The following is a 15,640-nucleotide window of genomic DNA, read 5'->3' on the forward strand; positions in this document are numbered from 1 at the left end:
CCTACTGCTGTCGAGACACACACACTGGGCTGAGTCAAACCACGCAACTCGAGTTTTGTCATTTGCACATGGTATGAGTTTTTGCCACATTCACAGTGGACTGTCACACATTGACAGGAATGATGTGTGCACACATAGACAAGCGCAGTCTTACACGTGTGCGTGTGCACCCTGGGGTCAGTCTCACACCCCTGTACTGCAGCAAACCTCTCCTGTGGACCAAGGTTCTCAAACACACACACACCCACCCCCCCTGAGTTCAGTGCTCACACACTTGCATGCACCTAAGGGTCTCACAAATGCACTGGAAGTAGACGTGTGTTTTCCTGCTCACCCACACACACACAGTGCCTGGGAGGCGATCAACAGAGTGGGCACCAGAGGAGATGTGGACATGTCGCTGGGCACCTCTGGCTCGCATCAGTCAGTGGGGAGAAGGGCCCACTCATCTCATTGACATCTGAATACAGCCACAGGTCTGTGCCCTCCTTCCCCTCGCTGCCGACTGACCACAGAAGGATGCCGAGCGGCAGGCTTGGATGTTGCTGTAGGGATCTTGTCAGGCAGATCCAACTCCTTTGCCTCATCCCTTCCACACACATGCTGGTGAAACTTGCACACACAGAAGACAGCCCTCCCTCCCCTCCACGTGCCAGACATGCTACTGATGGGCACCAGACGTGCAGATCGCTGTGTAGCAGGTTGTGCAAACACGGATGAGAGCCTTGTACACGCCTGTGGTGCAGGGAGTCAGACTGGTCACTGGTCCTTACCGGCGCTCTGGAGTGAGTCTCCGGCCCACAGGTGCACACACAGCCAGCTTACACACAAACACAGTCACGCACACGCAGCTGGGTCTCCCATAGTTGTCCCGTAAGCACGTAGATAGGTCAGTCTCCTGCATGAGTGAGCCTTGCCCATTGAGAGGGAGCCATACACACACACACACAGCTCAGCCTCGAAGGTGCATGCTCACATGTGCTCTGGTAAGTCACGCTCACAGCTGAGTCTCACACATGGACACAGGTGTCTCCTGCACAACCAAACATACGTACACCTTCACACCAGGCTGAGTTTCATACAGGATTGAGTTTCGCACGCACAGTTGTGGGAGAGTCTCATACACAAACACGTACATACGTGTTCTGTAAACAACACACAAGACGTAGCACAGAGGCACCGAGGTATGTGTGCCCTGCCTCTCAGGTGCACCTGTGCACATGCAGAGACCTCAAGTGCTGTGGGCGCATCCTCTCACCCACCCACACACATCCACACACACCCCTGAGCGGGTCAGGCAGCCTGCCCTGCCGCACGTCACACGTACGTGCATGTCTGGGCTTCATGCACACACATCCACACCAGTGCTTGCACATGTAGAGGCAGGTATATATTACGTATGTGCAGCGAGTCAGGTGTGTGCATCTGGACAGAGACACACACACCCGTGTGCACAGACAGATGTGTCACACCCACGCTGCAGTGAGTCAGGCATGCACACCAGAGCAGGTTGTGCACGCAGTGGGTGTTCATAAATGAAATGCACACACAGTAGTGTCTCACACACACATATGCCTGAGTTTCACAGCGATGAGGGTGTCACACACACACATGGTGCATCTCCTGCATGCACACAGGCGCCTCACATGTGTGCGATTCAGACACGCACACGTGGAGCAAGTTGTGCACTCAGCTGAGTGTTGCAGAGATACGTGCACTTGGGGATGCGTCACACACACTTGTATGTTTCATACATGCGTGGGTGTGTCACACCATGTCTTTGGGGCAAAATGGATTTCACACACTTGGGTGTGTGACAGGTACGCACATGGTGCCTCAGACATGCAGAGATGTCTCACACTGTCACGCAGACCCAGTGTCTCCAAACGCGCACACCGTGTCTCAGACACACAGGGTCATGCACACGGGTGTCACAGACACACGCGGGTGTTAGAGACACACACGGCGTCTCACACCCCATCTCGCACAGACAGACACGCAGGTGTTGTTGCACACCCACACAGGTGACGGACACACAGTGTCTCACACGCTTCAGACACACCTAGTGTCTCATGTGGCGCCTTCCACAGACACACACGGGTGTGTCGGTGTCACAGGCACTGCGACTCTCACGCACACGGGTGCCTCGCAGACACACACCAACGCGCACGAGGTCACACCGTGCCCCCCGCACGCCGAGGTGCCGAGCACACGGGTGCCACGCGCGCTGTCTCCGGGACACGCCGTCACTCACACACGCACACCCGAACGCGCGCGGCGCCTCTCCCCGGCCCCGCCCGTCTCTCACCGACACGCGCGCGATGTCTCTCAGGGTCGCACGCGCACACGGTGTCTCTCGCTCTCACACACGCCGCCCCGCTGACACGAGCGCCACCCACACGGAGGGGGCCGCGCGCCCGCGTGGCCCCCCCTGCCCCTGCCCGGCCCGCCCCGGGCCGGCGGGGCCCGCGGCCGCCCCCGCCGCGGCTGCCCCGCTCCCGCCGCCGCCCGCTCTCGGCGCGGGCCGCGCCCCCGGCGCGGAGGAGCGGAGCGGAGCGGAGCGGAGCCGGGCGGGGCAGGCGGGGGGCGCGGCCAGCGCGGGCCCTCCCGCAGCCCTGCGCGCCGCGGGGCGGGCAGCGGCGCCCCGGGCGGGCGCGGAGCGGCGGCCGAGGCCGGCGCGGCTGCGGGCGGAGCGGGAGCGCGTCCCCCGGGCAGGATGTCGGGCTCGCGCTGCCAGACGCTGTACCCGTTCTCCGGGGAGCGGCACCGGCAGGGGCTCCGCTTCGCCGCGGGGGAGCTGATCACGGTGCTGCAGGTGCCGGACGGCGGCTGGTGGGAAGGGCAGAAGGAGGACGGGCTGCGCGGGTGGTTCCCGGCCAGCTACGTGCAGCTTCTGGAGGTAGGAGCGGGAGCGGGACCGGGGCCGCGCCGAGCGGGCCGGGCGGGGAGGGCGGAGGGGGAGGAGGGGCCGGGCGGGAGCCGCTCGGCGGCCGGGCCGGGCCGGGGAGAGGGAAGGAGCCGTCCCGGGGCGCCCCGCGCTCGGCTCGCCCAGCACGGCCCGGGGCTGCCCCGCCGGCCGCCGGCGTGCCCGCGGGGCTGGGGGCGCGCGCGGCCGCACACCGGAGCTGCTGTCGGGAACCCCCCGGCATCTCTGCCCTGCGCTCCTGTAAGCCGTGCGTGTGCGTCGGATGCTGGAAAAGTTCCTCTCCCTCTCCATTTCCTTTCACTGGGCATCCCTTGATGTTATGCTGGGGAAGAGGTAATTCAGATGCATCCCTTCTGTTGCAACAGTTCCCCAGCTGGCTGGAAATACCTTGTTGCCGTATTTGTGGCATGGCCCCAGAGCCCCGTCAGTTAGAGTCGGTCGCCTGGACTCAAAGGTCATGGACTTTTCATCAGGATGCTGAGAAGCTCTGTTAGCTTCAGTTGTTTCCAGGGCCCTGACAGCTAGGGCAACAGTTGTGTTCCTGCCTCAGGACTGCTTGTGTCTGAACTTTATTACTTTCTCTCCTATGCAAACAAGACCTAATGCGAGTGTAAAATATTTGTCTATGAAGAGTGCGTTCACAACCTCTGCATTTCTGAAAGTGAAATCTGAAACATCTCATGCACCAAAGCAAGAACCTGCCTTGAGCCTATCAGTTCTTCCCTCACTGACCATGTTGTCATGTGGAACTTAAACTAAGATGTGGATGTGGAGATGGTCTCCTGAAGCAGTGTCCCTGCAGTGAGTGGGCTGAAGTGGTCAGCAGTACAATGTCAGGCTCTGTTTGTCAGATTTCTAAAGGGAATCAGCCAGCCTGCTTTGCTTACACACAAGACGCAGGCACTACCTGCCCCAGGTTTCCCATGCACACCCTCTGAGGAGTCCAGAGCGTCAGGAAGCACAGCCCTGATCAGAACTGAGCCCACCAGATACATGGAGAGCAATTCCTATGAGCAAAAGGTTCTGTGCAAATGGATATTTTGCCTATAGATCTGGTATTGCCTTTTGGTTTCTCTAGTCCAAATGGATTAAAAAATCTGTGATGTTTCCATTGAGTTTCTGTTTCTCATTGTTACCTGGAAAGACAGGAAAGTAGAAGGGAAGTTTCGCCACTCAGTGCTACAGGCGTGAGGCCTGGGGCTTTCCTGTGTCACTGAAGCACTTAGGATCTTTTTGTCAGTTTAAGAATGTGGGAGTCCTTTTGTTTGTCAGTTTTGCCACCTACAAGATAATTTGCTGAGATACGTGCATGTCTGTGGTTTCACAAATTGCTAAATATTTACACATCTAACCAGGAATTTAGGAATTGTTTGAGGCAAAATGTATCATGAGATGAGACAAATGCCGCTTAGCAAAGGCAGTGGGAAATCACTTACGTGTACAAAATAACTTCGCTTTCCTATCATCTCCCTCTTGGAAACTCCTCTTTTCCTGTTTAAATCTGAGCAAGTTCCACTGTACTCAGATCGGTGCCTGCAGCCCCCCAGATGTGCCCTTCTGACCCTTGGCTCATGTACCACTGAAAACTGTGCTGCAGACCAATTGTCCACATAGCCCAGCCTCCTTTCTCTTGAGCAAACCTTCAGAAAGAAGGTAAGAAAGACGGCGAGTGCCAAGTGGTGTTCCCTCTGACATGTTTTGCTTTTCTCCAGAGGTGGTGCCTAATAAGGACTACCAGCTGGAGTTAAATATGTCAAATAAGAACTAATTAACCAAATTAACTAAATTTATGGGACCACAGGTACCTGGCATACATTACAGTAGAGTAGATGTGTGAGAAGAAGAAAGGACTGTGTGTGTGTCTCTCACGACTCTATGCAGATAGCCTTTCCTTTGTGTGCAGGTATGCAGCTAGCCTGCTCAGGGACCCAATCTAACTGAAAGACACCACGATAGAAATACTCTCCTTCTCTGTTCTCTGATCCAAGTCCCTGTTCAACCACTTTCACGTTGGAGCTGGCATCAGGGAGGTGATGACACACAATGCATAGCCGGATGGGGCCATGGACACGATTCTCCTTTCAGTACCAGCCAGCACTTATGTTGGCTTTGGGTGGCCCTGACCCTTCAGCTTTCGGTAAGGTTCAGCCTTGTGTTCTGAGCTGAACTTAACCGCATGCTGTTGTTGAAAGAGGAAGATGTTATTCCCACCCTCTGTCCTGCCCTCACTTCCCTATTCTCAGTTCACTCCAGCAGGTACCTGTGCTCCTCTCTCTGGACCCCTGTATGTCATTGTCCCGAAGGACAGCTGGCTGCATTTTTTGCCGCAGCAGTGAATGAACGTGGCTCATGGCATTGTCCAAGGCATGCCAGAGCTGGCAGGGTTTGCCCTGGGCAGCACACACCCTTTCTCTTCACAGCAGAGTCTGTCAGGTGTCTGGGTGCTACCAAAAAGAGATGGCCTTCTTCTGAAGTCTTTGTAACTTTAAACCTGCCACTGTCTACAGACAGGCAGGCTGGATTTTCTCATTCATACGACATCATACGACGTCACATTTACCAGCACTGAAAACTCCTCTGACAGTGCTGCTCTAAAGTCTGCACTGAGTTTTGGTCCTGAGCTGAAAAAGGGAAGCAAAAAAATGTGTAAAGGACAGCAGCTGAGAGGGGGACCTCTCCCACACTTGAGTGGTTAGTTTAGCACCCAGTCTGCAGCATGCTGGCTGCTACTGGACAAAAGAGGAGAAATGACTGTTTCTGATGCTATCTCTGACCTGGGAGGAACCGTGCTGCACCAACAGCCCCTGTGTCTCTTCATAGGCAGCCAGGCTGTGGAGCTGCCAGTGCCCATCATCTGCAGGCAGCCACATGGCTCTAGCTGGTTTATCCAGGAGCTGAGGATAAGACAGGCTCTTCCTCCTCGTGTGCACTCACACTGAGTGGTAGCTCTTCACTTTCACAAAGAAAAATAGCTATCCATGGCTAGTGGTTAACCAGAATGGGTTTTAATGGCAAATGCGGAGTTGGACAGCTCTGATAAAACCATGAAGGTGGCTTGTGGTAACCAAAATCCAGGGCTAGAGATGGGTGCTCCTGAGGGATTGCTGCCTTTGCCTCCTGAATTCTCTTGCTAGTAAAAATGTGTTTTCAATTAATGCATCACAGAAGATCAAGGCAAGGACCAAAACTGTAGTTAATGTGGGGCAAGAGAGACACAGGGAGGTAAAGAGGTAAGATGTTTGGCGTCCTTTGGTTCCTGCTCCTGTGGTTGCTGCAAGCCCACAGGGGTAGGTTAGAATGAAACAATGATGGCCGGAGGTTCCTGCTCATAGCAATGATGGAAACAATGAGAGCTGGGGGAGGACTGTGTGCTAGGGGTAAGCCAGAAACAAGATGTCTTTGTGAGCTCTGGAGAGGATGCAGTTTGACACTGTCCCCCATGATATTCTTGTCTCTAAATCGGAAAGACATGGGTTTGATGGATAAGGAATTGACTGGATGGTCACACTCAAAGAGTTGTGGTCAATGGCTCAATGTCCAAGTGGAGACCAGTGACAAGTGGTATCCCTCAGGTGTCAGTATTGGGGCTGATGCTGTTCAGCTTCTTTGTCAGAGACATGGACAGTGGGATTAAGTGCACCCTCAGTGAGTTTGCCAATGCTGCCAAGCTGTGTGGTGCGGTTGACATGCTGGAGGGAAGGGATACCAGCCAAGGCCAAGTGCAAGGTCCTGAACCTTGGTCGGGGCAATCCCAAGCACAAGTACAGGCTGGGCAGAAAATGGATTGAGAGCAGCCCTGAGGAAAAGGACTTGGGGGTGTTGGCCGATGAGAAGTTCAACATGAGCGCTGGCAGCCCGGAAAGCCACCCATATCCTGGGCTGCATCAAAAGAAGCATGGCCAGCAGGTCGAGGGAGGGGATTGTGCCCCTCTGTTCTTGTGAGACCGTCATAAGCAGAGAGCAAAGTGAGCAAAGGAAGGTATTAGCTCTGTAATGGGGTTCCAGATGGGTTCCCCAAGGCCAGGCTGGTTGGCAGCAGTCAGGGAGGCTGCTTCTTCACAGAATCACTGAGTTGGAAAGGACCCCTGGAGATCAGCTAGTCCAGCTTTCCTGGCCATGTCTGGTCAGATTTTGAGTATGTGCAAGAATGGAGACTTCACAACCTTTCTGGGCAATCTGTTCCAGTGTTTGACTATGCTCTCAGTTTTTTGTTGTGTTTAAAAAGGATCTCCTGTGTTTTAATTTGTGCCCATTGCGTCTCATCCTTCCACTGGATATCACTGAGAACAGTCTGTCTCTGCTTTTTTTGCTGTCCCCTCCCTCAGGTTTTATACACAGGGATGACATCCCTCTTGAGCCTTCTCATCTTGACGCTAAACAGTCTCAGTTCTTTTGGCCCTTCCTTGTACGACAGTCCTTGTAATCATCCATTGCTGGACTCTCTCCAGTATGTCCTTGTCTTCCTTGTGCTGGGAAGCCAAGTACTATTTCTTACACTGTTGTGCTCTTGGAGACAGTAGGTTAATGGAGAAACAGTCCCCAACCAGTATTTCCTGAACATGAGAATCCATTGACACCAGAAGAATCCAAAAGAGTGCTGCCAAATTCATACGGCTTTGCTTTGGCTGAGCTTGGCCTGTGAGGAAGCACCACCCTTCTGCAAACTCAAGGGCCTGAGGAAGGAGGGATGTTGTTGCTTGTGATCCATGTCCTGTTGAGTAGATACACCATCAGCTTCAACCTTCACCCGTCCATAGGTGTTTTGGATCTATGTCAACCATAAGACCTGAAAGTCATGAACTAGCAGCTGCATCATTTCCTCCTGACCATTCCCTCCCTCATACATACTTTTATATTTTTGCCTGACCTTTTGATCATTTGAGCAGAGCCATACAGAGACCCTCTGTACCAGACTGCTGCAGTCCCAGGTTAAGCAGTTGCCCTTCCCAGCCTGGTGCACAGAGGAATCTGTGCTGATACAGGTGATGAGCAGTCCTTCAAGCCAGCACTGCCATGGTGAATACAGATATAAAGCAAATAGAATGTGGTGTGTGATACAGTGAGGGATTTCTTAACAGCTGAAGGCAACAAAATGTTTCCTACCCAGAGGCTGACTGCCTCCTCACCCCGCCTACATCAGAGATGCTTGGGATGATGATGTGTGTAGAAAGATCTATATAGCTCCAGACCTGAGAGCAACCTAGGGGACAAGTCTCAGGTGTGTCCCAGTTTGTCACAACCTTCACTAGTGCAGGGCAGCACAGCACTCAAGAGGCTGAGGTGGTGTTAGACCTCTGGGCTATGTAGTCCAGGAGGTGCTTTGCTCAGGACCCTCTGGGGAAACACTGGCTGTTGTGTCTGCCTTTTCTAGAGAACTGATTTTCAGAGGGGTGGGGAGATGTGTCACTCAGTCACATTTGCAAGTGGTTTGTTTTAAAATCTATTTTGAGCATTGCTTTTTGTATTTGTGGTTAGCTAGAAATCACTTATATAAGCAGCAGCAGTAGCAATATATGCAAATTTGCTGAAAATTGTCAGCACTTTTTATAGCTTCAGTCATCCCACAGATGTAAGTCTCTGTATGAAGCACAGTGTGTGCTTCCAGGATGGAGGTGGCTCTGGAATCTGACTGAGCGAGCTGGACTGAGTAGGACGGAGAGCTGCTGCTGAGCTTGTCTGCACTTTCACAGCTCGATTTACCGGAACGGTGAGGCACTTTGGAAGGAAAGAATCGCGTGCTTCTCCCTGGTGCGTGGTGCACATGCAGGCACCAGACAGTGTTATGCATTACTTCCACTGCTGTGTAATGTTTGGGGGGAGGGGGGACTCACCTCACCTAACCCAACCTGTGACATCTGCCATGTGGACATTCAAATGTGCAAACAGTTGAGCCTGGAGATTACGGCACATGCAGCTGCAGGAGGCACGACATGGCACAAACTGCTTCTTTATGCTCAGGTAGTCATAGAAAAAAAAAGATGAAGGGAATTCATAGAAATGATAATGCCTCTAATTTATTCTGTAATAGCAGAGAATGTGTAGAGGATTTCTGTGCCAAACTGTGCCTTGTTGTAAGCTGATATGATCCAAGGAGGCAGAGTGCTTAAGGAGAAAATAGAACCTGCCAGCTGATGAGCAAGGAGAATTCCATTTCATGGCAAAATTCAACTTCTGAACAATTATGTGAAACAGTATTGTGATTAAACCCGTATTTTTAGAGAGAAAAAGTATATGGTTTATATTTCTCTTTCTTCCTGTTAGTGATGGAGCGTATTTTGACCAAGAAAAACCCCAAAAAATTTTGTCAGAAGATATCCAGCCAGTCCTAGAAATGAGCAGTACTGTAGCCAGTGCTCTGACGTGATGGCTGTGCTGTGTGCTGCCACAGCAAGGGATGGCATGAGCAGCTGCTGGAGCTCCTCTCTGCTACCATGGGAGCTACGTAATGTGTACGACACACTTGGAAGAAAGGAGATGTTATTGTCTATTGCAACAGAGCTTTTCCTGATGACCACACAAAGAAAAATAAGTTTGTGTATGGAAAGTACCTGGCTGGCTGCGAGTACCTGAGGCCTGGGCTCTTCGTGTGTGGCATTGGTACCTCTTGCAAGCAGCAATGGTGCTTTGCTTTCTTAGCAGGTTCTTCTAATCCTTGGAGTTTGTTATCTCACACTCTCATTGCTCCATCACCCCACACAAAAATCAGCTCAACATAAAAAGTCATGGAGAGCAACAGGGGCCAAGGGGATGTGTGACTATCTTGGGTACAACTGCAGCTGCTACCACTGCTTTTTTCTAAGGATACTCTGTGGAACAAGTAATGCTCCAATATGTAGTCTTGTGTGATGGAAGAGGAATCTGGTCTTTAATCCAGTGTGTTAAGGCTGTGGGTGCTGAACCCTGCTGTGGTTTTTGAGCAGCTAGGGAGTGAGCACGGCATTGTGCTCAGGAAACCTGTATGGCGTTCAGCTTCGGATGCTACAAGCTTAGCAGTTAAGCTCCTGGGCTGAGCAGCTCCCAGGCTGAAACTGGTACTCCTGCCTCCTGCCAGCCCTGCCCAGGGATGCCGGTGGCACCTCCTTGAGCTTTCTGGCTGTTCTGCTGCCACTGAGAGATGGTGCTGGGGAGGAGCAGCTACCCCAGCCGAGGAGGTGACGGCGTCTCCTCCAGGCACAGCAGGGTGATTCTGATTCTGCCGGTGGGTGCAGGGCTGACTCCCTGTGGGGATGACTGAGCAACTCCAAGGGGGAGATTCACAAGGCTGAGGCTGCTGTGGGTGTTGTCTCAGGGGGAAGGGCAGAGTTTTCAGAATTCAGCGCTCACAGCTGCTGAGGCTGGTGTGCTTTGTGTGATTCAAGAGCAAACCTTTGTCCGAAGCGAGGCGTTTGTGAGACAGGAGCGGCAGCGAGACGCGTGCGGTATTGCTTTGCCGTTTAGTTTCAAAGTGTCATTTTTTGTATCTGTGACTTTCTGTGACTGTATCTTTTCAGACTTGAAACTTCTGGTCATCTGACCATTGATATTTCTGGAAAATGTGAATGAAATGAAATAATCTATTTTCTCGTATTAAAAGAGTGAGAAAATTATGTTTGTGTCCAGGAGATCGCTTTTTCGATCAAGGTTTCTGAGAGATTTTAAAGCCTCAGGAGAATGTGAAAGAGATGTGACACTACAGTTCACAATCCCTCACTCATGAGAGTGCGTCTGTCGTGCATCTGGTGATAATTGTCTTGGACTGTTGAAGTTATAGATAGAATTTGAAAACTGAATAGTACCATACATACCCCAGTTTGTGAAAGGAAGGATCTTCCTGATGGGTGTGGCATTTGCTGTGAGCTCTTCTGTGCTCTGAACAAGTTGGGTTGTTGCAGAAGCAGGGCTCATGGATGCTGCACCTGTAGCAGGTGAGAACAATCACATTGGTAGCCTTGCAGAAATTGCACAGGACAGAATTTTTAAAGATGTTTTTCTCTATCCTTAGCTAAAAGATGAAAAAATGTCATGGGAGGTGTAGTATGGAAGGACATCTTTCTGCCCATGGATTACAAAGAGAGTCTAAAAATGGTCTCACTGCAGATGTCTGCCTTGTGGATGTCAAAGGTTAAATGAGTTGCTATGCACCTGCACGTTAAGGGTGGATATACAGAGAAGATGAGAAATGTGGATCATTTAAAGAGTCACTGGAAGATCACTTAATTCCCTAAAGCATTCTCCATTAATTCAGTGCTCTGAATGGGGCACACATCCTGTAGGCAAACACAGGAGTGATTTCTGCAGTGGTGGGCGTGGGGTACTCTGAATATTCTCACTTTCCAGCTGGAGTGCAAAACACAGCTTCCATGTTCTGTGTGTTGTGCTGCAAACAACCAACGTGCTGAATGTACTACATGGTACTTTATACTGAATGTAGTTTGAAAAGACACAGTAGGAAGAATGAGAAGTTGCAAGATACTCAGTATTTTCTGAAAAGCTGCTTTATTTTGGTGTCCAAAATGGAAAATTTAGCTCTGCAACCAAGACCAGAAGATTCTGTCAGATTTGGTGGGGTTTGGTTTTCTCTACTTATTTCACTTTTACCTGTGTGATAATAAATGACCAGCTAGAATTAAGTGGCCATTTAGATAACCAGATTGAATCTTTGTTTTATTCTCCATGATTCCTTATCTTCCATGGTTGCTCATGTCCCATGGAGCACATTATTATCAGTAATGCATCCTGGTTCTGCATTGCCAGAATCTTAAGCGTCTGAGTATGTACTCAGAACTGGTTTTCCTTTTTTCACTGACTGCTGACACCAAGTGCAATCTCAAAGACAGGACATTCTTCTATTTTGGAGAAATCTTACAATAACAGGAGCAAGCATGTGGTGCTGCAGCATTGCAGATATTATCTGTCTTTAGAAATACGTGGGACTGTTGCAGTTGTTTTTACTGTGGCCATGCTACAACTCAGGGCAGCAAGAGTGGTGTTTCTCATGTTGCATGTGTTCATTCTGTTCACTCCATTGGCAGAGCGCGGGGAGCCAGCCTGCTGAGCGTGGCAGGCAGGCAGCACTGCTACCTTGTGTCTTGGAATATTTGGCATAAGGCACTGATATTTCTGTCTTTGATTTCTGACACTTCCAGGGACCACTTGTTCTGTGCAGCTTTTTCAGAATTCAGCACTTCTGGGATGTGCCTCTCTTACAGTGCACACCCGGCAGATTTGCTGGAAGCCTCCCAAAAGCTTGGGCCATGTTGCAGTGGCTGCTCGCCGATGTGCACATTTCCAGTAACCGTGCACAGCTCCTCATTTGCAGACAGGGAAGAAGGACCTAGGGAAATTTGAAAGAAGCATAATGGACTTGATAGTCCCCACTCTTGTGCTTTGCACACTGTCATCAGTTTACGTCAGTTTAAAGTGTTGTTGTCCGTATTTAATGTCACATGTCACACTCCTTTTTATTGGTATGATCCACTTAGAGTGCAGAACAGTGTAAAATCAAGGTCAACAGTTTGTTCAGCTGCTGTTTTTCAAGAACAAGGTGCTTCAACAAGTGTTTCTCTTGAAATGTGTAAGTGTGCTTTAGTGTAGTTGGAATGTTATGTTACGCCACTGTGTAAAACGTTACTTATTAAGAGGACTTCATGTAAAGGGCTGGTATGTGGCAAGAAACCTGGGCTATCAGCTCCGCAGATTTGCACTGTATCTGCAGCGCAGGCAGACAGACTGAGGCTGTGCAGCGCGGGGGTTAGACATGGGAGGGGACCCAGCCAGTGAGAGCCCCTGCCACACCAGCAGAAGTGCACTGGTTTTGGTTGAGGGGGAGAGCAGGCTATGCCCCACTGCCTGCCATGGCACTCTGGCTGTACACACTGGTTTCTGTCCTGGGAAGCACTCCTTTTACAGGTGTGTGTAATAGCAGAGAAAGTTTTTCCCTTGTACTAGTAATCCAGTTTTCCACATTATGCTTTCCAGATAAATTTTGTATTAGCCTAGTACATTTGTGGTTTGCTTTTTTGCTGGCAAATTCCAGAAGGCAGATGCCATGGGTTACTCAGGAGCTACCACTCCGCATTTTGTAGGACACATCTAGCAGTGGAACAGGCCAGTGTCTTTTAACATACACCTTTTTGAGCATTTGTGAGCAGTCCCCGCAGTACTCAGTTGTTGGTATGGGCCACTTTGGAGTGAATTTAGGTTGACAGGTGACTTTGGTCACTAATCTTTGAACTTCTAGACAAGTGCAGACTCAAAGGTTAAAAATCTTTCTTTCATGATGTTTGAGATCTATCTGGCACTTCTTCCTACATTCATAGTTGGTAAGAGTAGACTGAGCAGACTGTTCTTGAGCCACAGATACTCCCACTGGGATGCTGGCAGCAAAAGCACCGTGGTCTTCCAGTGTTGGTCTGAGCACCAAGTTTGTTTACTGCACAGATCTCCCAGGGCTTTCCCAGCTCTGTGGCAGCTTGTGATAGCCCTCTGCATCTTTGCTACTGCAGTCTCTGGAGTGTATGCTAGGAACAAAATAATTTCAACATTAACTGTTTTGCCTGGTAGCACTTTGTGTGCCCCCATTGATCACTTCTGTGCCTCTCTCTTCTGCCCTAGCAGTTGGTTTTCCATGGAGGGATAAAAAACTCAGTAAAAGGTAATTAAAAATAAAAGGTCTTATGTAGACCTGGGATGTTTGTATCATAGGATGGATCAGGCCAGGATCCGTAAGGAAGGCGTGTGGGTGTTTTCCATGGCTGTCCTACGAAGTGCTCCGAAGCAAGGCAGGCATGCAGCTGATGTGAAAGCTGCAGAGGGTCTGCCCAGCCCAGCTGCAGCACTGCTTGCTGCTGCAGCACCGAATCCAGAGGTGGGCAGCATGGCCGGCGGAGCTGCCGGAGCAGGGGCAGCGCTGCAAGGCTTTAACATGTTACATAGAGAGAGAGCACGAGCGAGCTCTGGGCTGGATACGCAGCCTGTAATCGTCAGGTTGTCCCATTAGCACCAAGTCTTAGTCTTTGAAATGCCCTGTCACACTCAGCGAGTCCAGGAATGGGTAAAAGGGAGACAGGCATGAGAGTGAGGAGGGAGCAGAGGCACATCACAACATAATTAAAAGTCCCAAGTCACTCATTTTATCTTCCCATATTTGCCCCTGTAAAATCTTCCTTAACTTTCAGAGGCAGATGGGTTAGCTCAGAGTTAAATCTGATCTCTTACTGAACCCGCAGTGTGCTTTCTGGCATTCCCGCGTTGCTTATGACCCCTGTTGGCCTTCTCTCACCCATTCCGTCAGAGACATGGCCAAGCAGCCCTGAGACTACTGAAGAAAAATACAGCAGTTGAGTGGGGAGTATGGAAGGGGTTAAGATTAAGCATCTCCCCTCTTCTGAGAGCTCCCTGGGCTGCCAAAGCACCAGCTTTTGTGGAAGACGAGGGAAAGAGCAAGGATCTTTGAGTCGGTCGACTTTGTTTGGGACATGAAAGATAAATGTAGGATTCCAATTATTACCTCCATATGTAATATTTTGCATTTATCACTAATTTGTTCACTGCAATGTTATCTGTTCATTGAAGACTTACTGATGCTCTTCAGGCTTTTGCCTTACATAAAAATTATGTATAACTTACACATATTTATAACACATATCTCACTCTCCTTTTGTTGAACTACTTGAGGAGTGAGCAGCATCATAAGGCCTGTGTGGTTGACTTTTGAATTGAGGAAGACTAACTCATTTTGTTTCTGCTCCTTGCTCTCTGGCTTATCAATTTTTTATTTTGCACAGTAGTTTTCTCACTCCTTGAATGCTTTTCTTCTGAAAGTCTTCACAGAAAGGAGTTTATGTTTTCACAAGTGTGTTTGTGATAGTTGGTCTAACAGAAGATATCAGCACGCCCAAGAGTACCTGACACAAATGCTTATCATGGCTATAACATTGCTATTGAGTGTATCATAGAATCATAGAACGGTATGTGTCGTTCTGCTTTTTTTCCCTCTGGTAATCTCTGAGCACTTTCAGAATGTTATTTTCAATTGTCTGGCTGGATCTGCCATGTCTTCCTGATCCTTTCTAATTCACTTATTTAGCACTTAATTCGTGTTTCCAAAACAAACCCCTGCAGTTGCTGTGTGCCCACGTGCTCCTCCTTGAGCCATGTGCCACAAAGCCACAAAGCCACAAAGCCAGACCTACAGTGACAAGCGGGTGCATAAGGAGCAGTTTCAGTTGCTGCCGAAGTGTGGCTTGGTCATAGAAGGGGCAGCATCAAGAGCTGGCAAGTTTTCAGTAGTGAGGGAGAGGAATAATTAGTATGGAGGAGTTTGGAGGAGAAAAATGGGAGATTTGGAGTGACAGAGTTTGCAAGGAGTGGCAGAGAATGAAGAATTAATGCAGTTTGAATTTGATACTGATACAGCAAAGTGCCATGCAGAAATTGCACAGAAGAGGAATTATATTTTCAAGGGGTGGGTGAATCCTTAGCTCAGAAAGGAACAGCCAGAAACTGGATTGATGAATGTAGTGTATTTTGCAGTCCCAGAGACATGTGTGTACTGTCTGCAGAATTCAGCTTAAAAATCCTGCTGAGGGCTGTGTGTGTAGCACATGGCTGAGCAGTTCCAGCCCTGCCCCTGTAATGAGCTGCCTGAGCAGCAGATTTGCTTCTCCTGTGCCAGCTGCTGTATAATAGGACTAATTCATTACCCAAGGCCAAGTAATCACTCTCAATAGCAAG

At 50.0% G+C, this 15,640-nt stretch overlaps 1 protein-coding gene across 2 annotated transcripts in view; it reads left to right on the plus strand.

Annotated features, from left to right (window-relative positions):
- Positions 1 to 2,716: 2,716 nt before the first annotated feature.
- Positions 2,717 to 15,640, plus strand: part of GAS7 (growth arrest specific 7) — a 100,705-nt gene continuing 87,781 nt past the window's right edge. For both annotated transcript variants that reach the window (XM_086624120.1, XM_086624119.1), the window contains exon 1: positions 2,717 to 2,899. In XM_086624120.1, the coding sequence (XP_086480246.1) occupies positions 2,717 to 2,899 (183 nt within the window). The remainder of the gene's footprint in view (positions 2,900 to 15,640) is intronic.

The sequence above is a fragment of the Tauraco erythrolophus genome, chromosome 20 (genome assembly GCF_009769465.1).
Source record: "Tauraco erythrolophus isolate bTauEry1 chromosome 20, bTauEry1.pri, whole genome shotgun sequence".
Classification (NCBI taxonomy): Eukaryota; Metazoa; Chordata; class Aves; order Musophagiformes; family Musophagidae; genus Tauraco; species Tauraco erythrolophus.